Source organism: Ursus arctos, unplaced genomic scaffold (genome assembly GCF_023065955.2).
Source record: "Ursus arctos isolate Adak ecotype North America unplaced genomic scaffold, UrsArc2.0 scaffold_11, whole genome shotgun sequence".
NCBI classification, from domain to species: domain Eukaryota; kingdom Metazoa; phylum Chordata; class Mammalia; order Carnivora; family Ursidae; genus Ursus; species Ursus arctos.
This window is the reverse complement of record NW_026622775.1, coordinates 42,818,372-42,826,947: the sequence shown is the minus strand read 5'-3', so window position 1 is coordinate 42,826,947 and position 8,576 is coordinate 42,818,372. Positions and strand designations below refer to the sequence as shown.

Here is an 8,576-nt window from a genome sequence, read left to right as displayed (position 1 = left end):
TCATTCTGTGAAAGAGAAGAGATGGTATTGGACTCCCCTCGACAGGTTGTTTGAACGAGAGCCCAAGACTCTAGAGTCCTATGCAGTATGGTTTTTGTTTTTACTCCTTCCCATTTCCCCCGACCTTATCAGAATTTCCATCTGAACCTGTGGTCTTTTCAAAGACAATAGAAATGGGAATGTTCATTGATTTGACTTTACCCTCTGATAGTAATCACTGCTCTGAAAGAAAAGTGCAGTTCTGATAATATCCCCAAAAGAGTGTTTGCCCCTCAGAAAATAATTATGAAAATTGACTTGTTTATGCTTCTTAAATGAGGCATAAAGCAGTTCTCAGTATGTTCCCAGTATGTTCCCTTCCAAAGAATGCTGAAGGGGAAACAGAGATGTCAGATATTAGGCTGTTTTCTGAGTCTTTGGGCTTTATTTGTTTAGTTCCTTTTCCCACCAAACCACAACAAAAGGAAGCCCACACTCATTTTCTATTTACGTTTCAACCCATAATCTGCCTTCTCTCTTAACCTCCCTGACACCCCCATTCCTACCATTAGTGGGATACTTATTCATCAAGCCCACTCAGTCTCCTTATCTATCAAATCCACAGTGTGATGAGAGTCCCTATCTCTCTTCAATATCATGATGCTATTCTGATTCTTAGCTTCTAAAACCCACTCCTTCCTGCCTCCTCACACAGTCTCTCCTTGGTCTGCTCTCAATCTTCTTCTAGAACTGTTCTTGATCTTTCTTCTTCCCTCTTATTTTGTGACCTTAATCTTACCTCCTTCCACTTTTTAAAATTCTGCATAGACTCCCCCAGGATGGTCTAATTCATATCCTTGGCTTCAACCACCACTGTTATGACTCTTAAATAAATCCCCATCCCTAAGCTCTGTCTTGAGCATGAGACTACAGTTTCCACTTGTCCACTCAGTATTTCCACCTATGAGACCAGAGGCTTCTCAAACTTATATATCTTGGACAAGGCTTGTCCTACTTCTCCCAAGCCTGACTCCCCTAAATCAACCAGTACGTCACATACAACCAATTACACTTATTCCGGTGCCCAGTAACAGCCTGTTATGCCTCAGATGCATTTCTTGCCTTTCCTGGTAGGCTCTTCTGTCAGCTGGTTTCTGGCTTAGTTGATCAATGTGAGGCCCTCACAGGAGATTGGAGGGTGAGAAGAAAGGGAAACCAGGGTCTTACATGCATATACATACACATCTCACCCGACGATACTTAGAATGGTTTCTGTTTTTTTCATTGGACCTGTATGAAACCCCCTCCTTCTCATCCCTCAAATCAATCCATTCTTTCTTCTCTGTCCTCATAGCCATTGAATTACTGCTGGTCTTCATCATTTCTCTCCTACGTTTTGATGATAGAATTTATGTCCTTTAAGTTACATCTCCTCATCTAATCCATTCTCTACATACTTGCAGAATGAGCTGTGATGATAATGAGATGTTACTCCCTTCTTTAAACTAAAACTGATAGCTATCCTCAAAGGAAAATCAGTTATAAGTACCTTCTTTAGAATAGATCACCATACCTTGGAGCATGTCACTGTGCAACTTGGCAACAATTGATTGGCCCAAGGATGTCACCTGATCTGAAGGGAAAAGCCCAAAGGATATGGGAAGAACCAATGGCCATGAGGTAGCCCGGCAGAGAACTTTGTTCATGACCGCCAATACTGCATCATGACTGGTCAGCTTAATTAGATCCTTTGGAAACTTTAAATGAGAGACAGAGGCCCAGCAGAGTGGAGAAGTAGAAGAAACACAAAATCAAGGTGTAAGGAAAACCATGAGGCAGGAGAAACGACAATACACTGAAGGTTAGGAACAGTAGGCGGGCAGCGATAGGAGTAGCAGTTATAAGCTCAGGGGAATGAAGTATCTGGGACAGAATCTAGAATCAAGAGGAAGATGGGACTAGGGTTGTTGTTGGAACATGGGAGCAGTTGTGAGCTGATTGGGGAGATATGGCCATTCACCCTTTGATTCCTGTGGTTCCTACTTCTCCATGTACCCTTAAATAAACCTCTGTCCATAAACCTTACATTTCCTTTCCTAATAACCTAATTCCACCCCTGTTCATCATGTGTTTGACAAAACTGCATGCTCATAAGTCTTACCCAAGGTACTTGGAAAGTTTAGGAAATGCTTTCTTTCGCCAGACTTTCGGAGAGTCAAGTTCTCCATTGATCTCGCCTCTTGTCTCTTACAGCGCCTGAGTCCAGAATTGTCTTCCTCAAAGGACTGGTGGAACAATATGGGTAACTTTCTCTCAAAGCAACAGTATAAACACAGGTAATTGTTCTTAGGGACTGGCAGTAATCCAACTGTGTTTTGGGTTCCCATGACTCTGTGTCTTTTTTATGTACTTCTCCAGGTGCCTGTAATGGCCTGGAGAAAAGAGGCCTCTTTCACTTCAAAGGTTTATACTCTTTACAACTCAATTAAGGTATTGTTGAAAACTTGTCTCACATCTCTCTCCTTTACCGACCCCCAACAGACAGGTATAGGTTTTGTCTCTGCCCTTCTGACACTTGTACAAACTTATCACTGTTTTGAAATCTATTTCCTTGCCATTCTTGAGACTGAGCAAGGACTCATGGGACTACAGGACTAAGATTCCAACTAGTTCATTCTTTTGTGGCCCTGCCTGGAATACACAAAAGTCCGCAAGAAATTAATACATTCATTGGACTAAAGCTTGTCTAATTTATGGGAGACCTCAGGAAGGCAAGGTCATATATAGGAAAGAAAGCTGGAGTCAAATTGTGGATCTGCCTCTGATTATTTGTGTAATCGCAAAGTATCTCAACCTCTGTGCCTGATTTTCCATGTCTGAAATGTGGTTAGATGGTTAAGGGTTTGGCTGAGTAACCTCTGTGGTTCTTTGCAATGCTGTAAATGTATCTCAAAACTGACTCCAAGATGTGTTCCTACTCACACTTCATCCCTGCTCAGAGTCAAATGGCAGGCCGCACTGGTGGTGTTAAATATCTGGTGGCTGAGTTCATGCCCATGGCTCTATGTGTCATTGCTGCTTGGCTTTGTGGAATGAAGAAGAGAACTGTTATTTAATATTATGCAGAACCTTTTTCTACATAACCCAGGTTGGCTTCCAGATGTAGGTAACATAGATCATGTCAATCTGAAGGCAGATCCACAGAGTTTTAGTTTCAAATATGTAAAGCCAGCTATGTTCAGTAAAGAAAGCCTTGAAAGACAAAAGCTACCATGCTCAGAAAAATATTTATGTATACCAAATTCACAGACAAGAGAGACAGTATATAAAATTGATTTTATTTCATATACATATCTACGAAAAATAAAACTAGTTAAGCTGACAGATCTAGGTTAGATAAAATTCTCTAAACAGATCATATAAAACACAATATTGGCAATCATCATTTATCTACTTCTCATCTATCACAAGACTTTGCCATTGATCTAACTGTAATATCACTGGAAAACATTTTTTTTTATATTTCACAGTGATAGTATGAAATAGAAATGGAAAAATAAGAAATACATCTCTATTCTGAAAATAAAATTTAGACAACAAATCTGTACTTCTTTGCTTGTCCTTGCGAAGGCACAGAACTAGCAGAACAAAGATCTGGAATATCAAATATACATACAGTCACCACATGAAGTTATATTTCAGGAACTAATTTTTTGGCAGGAAGGGATGCATAACTCCTCCCTGACACCCTACCAACAGTTACTCATGAGTCAAATACAAGGATTTGGCTAGTCTGCTGACACTTCCTTGACATGCTTGCTCTCCACCCTCACAATTATAGGCCCAGATTTGAGAGATTAAGGACCATAACTAGTCTCCTAAGAGAGCCCCTTGTCCTGTCTTACCCCATGCCACATCCTTCCTCTATACTTTTGGGAGTTACCTTGCTGAACTCAAACCTCCACTGCTGTTCAAAAAGTCCAAACTCCTTGGTCTGTACAAAACTTGTACCACCTGATCATTGCTCTCCTTTTCCAACACCTCTCCTCACCAGCCTCGCTCCACTCTAGCCTCTGAACCACTTGCCTCTGCCTGAATGCCCCATGCAGTTCCATGCTTCAGTCAGCGAACAATCGAATGCCTCACATTTGCGTGCTAGACATGGCGTGGATACTTTCCCTGCATTCGCTCATACTGTTCCCAATGTGTACAATGTCCTGCCCCAAATCTGTCCCCCTGGAAAACATCCCATGTTTCCAAGTCTCAGTACACAGTCCCTATAATTTTGGCCTTATCGGTTAAAACTAACCAGGTCATTTTCTGTGCTTTACACCAGCTCTACTTCACAGTCTTAATGCTTTTATGTCACTGAGGCCATACACTCTGAGGTCCACGTCTCCTTTTTATTTTCATTCCCAATACCTGCATAGTACTTGACACGTTATTTCATCTTAGCCCCAGCTAGTTCTTTGGTCTGCATCTACATATGGCAACAAAATAAGCAACAAAAAGCTGCCTTAGACACTACTTATCATTTCACAAGTTAGAAGGGAAATTTAGAACTGTAAGGGACTTGCAGAATCCTAAGGATGAATCTTAACTAATGGAGCCCAGAGACATTCATCAGAGACCCAGGAATGGTTCAGTTTCTTCCGCAACCACAATCAGGGATCCATGCTTCTTCTACCTTGTCAATCAACCAATCAAACTGAGCACAACAAAACAAGAATTTCCTTTGTCCTAAGTTCAGCAAATTCTAGAGTTGTGGAATATTGGATGAATAAAACCAGGCTTGTGGTTTCCTCTTCCTGTGAATAGTAGCATACATGAGTATGGTAAAATCACCTCACACTACTTCTCAGCCTAATGCTAGCATGGCCTACTTCAGATTTCTCCGACCTTCGGGAAGATTTAATTGCTTCTTCCTCTGTATTCCTGTAGCACTGTATGCACACTAATATAGGTAGTTTAAAAAAAATAATATTAATTCTAGACCATGAAATTACAACAGGTCAGTGCCAGGCATATAATGCGCACTCAGATGAATGAGGAATTGGATCTTACTTTAAGGATATGAAGGAAGACTAGTTATGTTAATTCTAACCTTAACACTTCCCTTAGCATTTAATAAGGGATTATTATCTGTGAACACAGATTTAACATCAGGCAGTGGTTTTTGCTACCTGAAATACTGAAGTCTGCAAAAAAGGTATTTATTTAGGACGCCATAGGTTTAAAAAAATCAATTTATTTAAACAGTTGCTCAAAGGGTAATACACAGTAAGTGAAAAACCACTAATACAATGGAGTTCTAATAGTGGTTGCTTTCACGTATACATACTTAAGGTAATTTTAAATGGTTGGAATAGGCCCAGAGAACCTTTATTCTGTGGTGTTGCCATTTCGTGTTTTGACGATTTAAAACATTTTAAATGATTAAACGCAAAGTTCAATTATCATTAAAGTCCAACTGAATTTGTTGTAAATCAGTGGTAGTAAACATCAGTCACACCAAAAACTGCTCTTAAATTTGTTCTGATTGGATCACTAAATAACCAACTCTACTCTCCCCAGATCACTCATTATGTGACTCATTAACTTGTGATTCTTGATAGCTTATAAAGCAACTTTAATACTTGAAATGCAAGTCTAGCTTGTGGCCTAGTTTTTATAATTTGGCAGTTCTGCAAAAGTATTTGAACGCTTGCTTTAACAGTGCTACATCTCAACCCTGATATTAACACAGCCTCAGTGTAATCAATTTACAGGCCCGGTGAGACTAAGACCCTCGGAGACTTCTACTAACAGTTGTTTCCTTGTGGCACCCTTTGTTTTAAGGATGGAAACTATACTTTGCAATGAAATGAAGCCATCTGTTAGAGGACAAATCTGAGGACTTTTAAAAATGATACAGTACGTTAGTAAATGCTTTAAAAGGTAAACCACCCAATGACATATATGAAAGCTATACCATGGATACAAGGTCATAAGGAAACAGACCAAACTGGTTTTTACATTCACTTCTACGAATGCTCTCTAGTAACCACACTGGTATTATAAAGCAATCAAGAACATTTGTCTCTCATCAGTCTGTGTATATGTGGACATTTGCATATTTAATTGGCACATACACACTCCAAGTATCCAAGTTACTTCAATCCTATATCCATTTACCTCTCAGAGTGGTTTAACGTCACCACAGTGACACATAAAAGGAAAAAAAAAATAACGAATGCCAGGCTTCCAAGTAAGTAAGACCAAATCCAATTGTTCAACTGATGCTATAGTAGCTTATTCCTGCAGGAAAACACAGATTGCTATGGTTCTAGTCAGTTACTTTATCATTAAACTCTAACTTCGCCAACATGGTTTCAAGTAATGAAAATATTTTTGACTTATTGGGAATTATATATAATGAAAAAAACGGATTATGAATTTTTTTTGCCAATCATGAAACATGTTTTCATCTGAACGAGAGAAATTCTTTTAGTTTAATATAAGTTTTTCAACGAAACAGAATAAATTTACAATGAAGTTAGTGGTCTCACTCAATAAGTCTTCTAATCTTCAAACTCAGGCTTAACAGAGAAAAACAGTGATTACAGGAGAAAAAAACAAATAAATAATCTCCTGTGGACATCATCTTCGGGGCTGGTTCTCTTGTAATGATGACTCCTATCACAAGTTGTCATGTTTCCAAGATCTGCACAGGGCTTTAACATGGAACTGCCTGGGAAGATTCAGAAAGCCTTTGTTCTTGGGCTTACACGGTAAGCACTTTGTGTGATTCTTAGTCACATTTTTATCCAGAACAGTGTTACAGGTCACATTTTTCTAGACAATGCTTATACTGATTTGTGCTCTATAAATATAAACATATTTACACAGAGAATACACACACTGACACGGGGGTATGAAGTTAGCCAGCCAGCCATAAGAAGAATGGGATAAAAATTGCAGGAAGGGTAGTATATGATGCCAGGCCCAGACAGACTATAGACGCCAATCCCAAAACCGCTGAAGCGAGAACACTTCTCTGATCGCGAATAATTATCTTCACATTCTCACAGAACTGGAAAAGAAAATTGAAGAATGTTAGAAAAGGGGGCTAAATCAAAGAAAACTCATATGCCCCAAATAGTAAAGCGTAATCTTCTCACCTATTTTCTGTCTAACAGAAAACCTAGAATTTCTCTTATGACTTCAGAAAGAATTTAGGATGTGAATAATTCAGTTTCTTGACTCCACGACCCATAGTAGCTGAAATGAAGCTTCAGGAGACTAAGTTCTTAGTGGCAGCTGCCTTTGTAAATACAAAATTTTTATAGAAAACTACAGAGAATGTAACCACAGAAAAGTTACTCAGGATTGAAGGTTAACACTTTAAACTGCCTGTCAATAAAAATAACATATTCTAAAATTACATAAACAAAGGAATCTCTAATCTTGAGTGCTAGGATTCAGCCTATTATTATTGCTGAAATCAATTCCTACAACTCATCATTTGAAAATTTGATGATATCAATGATAACTTTCTTCATAGGTCTCAAAATCTAAAGGCATAGAAAGTCTAATTTTTTTTTTGTCATATCCCATTCCCTGAATAAATTAAATTCAATCCATTACGTGACATAAAATTGGCTGCCAGAGATAAAGGTAAATTAAATACGATCCCTACCCCTGGGGAAGGCATTCTTCTAATATGTGAAATTGTTTGCCTTTAAAAACTAATTTTACTCAGAAGTGATGGCTTATGTTTGAGTCCTGGCTCACCTCTTATTAGATCGAGCAAATCTCACGTAAATCATTTAACTTGTTCAGACTATCCTCTTTTCCTCCACGGGAATAAGGAGATTGTTGTGAGGATCAAGTGAGATTTTTAATGCAAAAGTACTCTGTATTCTTTTACATGCTGCATAAATGTAAGGCATTACAATGATTATCATTACTGCTACATCTGTTGCCAATTATCTCCACCTCATCACCGTCAGAGCAAAATTTAGCAACGAACTGCTCCATTTTTATATGACTTTCACTACTCGTACTAGTTTTAAGCTCCTTTTCTAGACATGACATTGTATATGCTTTGAGGGTCTCCTACGGTGGCCTACATGGTCCTGGACAGCTAGGTTTCTACATTCTTAATGGACAGAGTATACAAGCCCAAAATATTTTAATGCGCTATCTTGACTGTAAGGTTGTGTCTCTATCCATACTTTTTTACAATTTCTAGACAAATACAAAACTTCCCGTGAGCTATCCAGATGTTGTTTTTCTTACATGTCAAACAGATGATTTGTCTCTTTCTGCTAAACAAAAACACTGAGTCCCAAATACACGATCTTAAAGTGGTGAGGATCAAACTAAATGAAGTTTTCAGGACAATGAGAAAAAGTACTTGGCAAATAATGGGAAGATATGCATCTAGGTAAATGAGTAAGCTGTCTTCGTACGGTTGTGCTCCTTTTGTCTTTTTCCCTATAATTGTTAACTAAGGAAAACAGAGAATCATTGTGGACTCCTTTCCCCAAAAGCAGACTTTCTCAAGGAGCATCTTACTTCTAATGTCCTGTTCTTGTTCACTTGGCCATTAGCCC

At 38.7% G+C, this 8,576-nt stretch overlaps 1 protein-coding gene across 5 annotated transcripts in view; it reads right to left on the bottom strand.

Annotated features, from left to right (window-relative positions):
* Nucleotides 1–3,296: 3,296 nt before the first annotated feature.
* Nucleotides 3,297–8,576, bottom strand: part of LRAT (lecithin retinol acyltransferase) — a 132,285-nt gene continuing 127,005 nt past the window's right edge. For 4 of the 5 annotated variants that reach the window (XM_057310139.1, XM_057310140.1, XM_057310141.1 and 1 more), the window contains one exon: nt 3,297–7,051. In XM_057310139.1, the coding sequence (XP_057166122.1) occupies nt 6,899–7,051 (153 nt within the window). In that variant the 3' untranslated portion in view covers nt 3,297–6,898. The remainder of the gene's footprint in view (nt 7,052–8,576) is intronic. The other variant, XR_008958655.1, reaches the window with a different exon arrangement.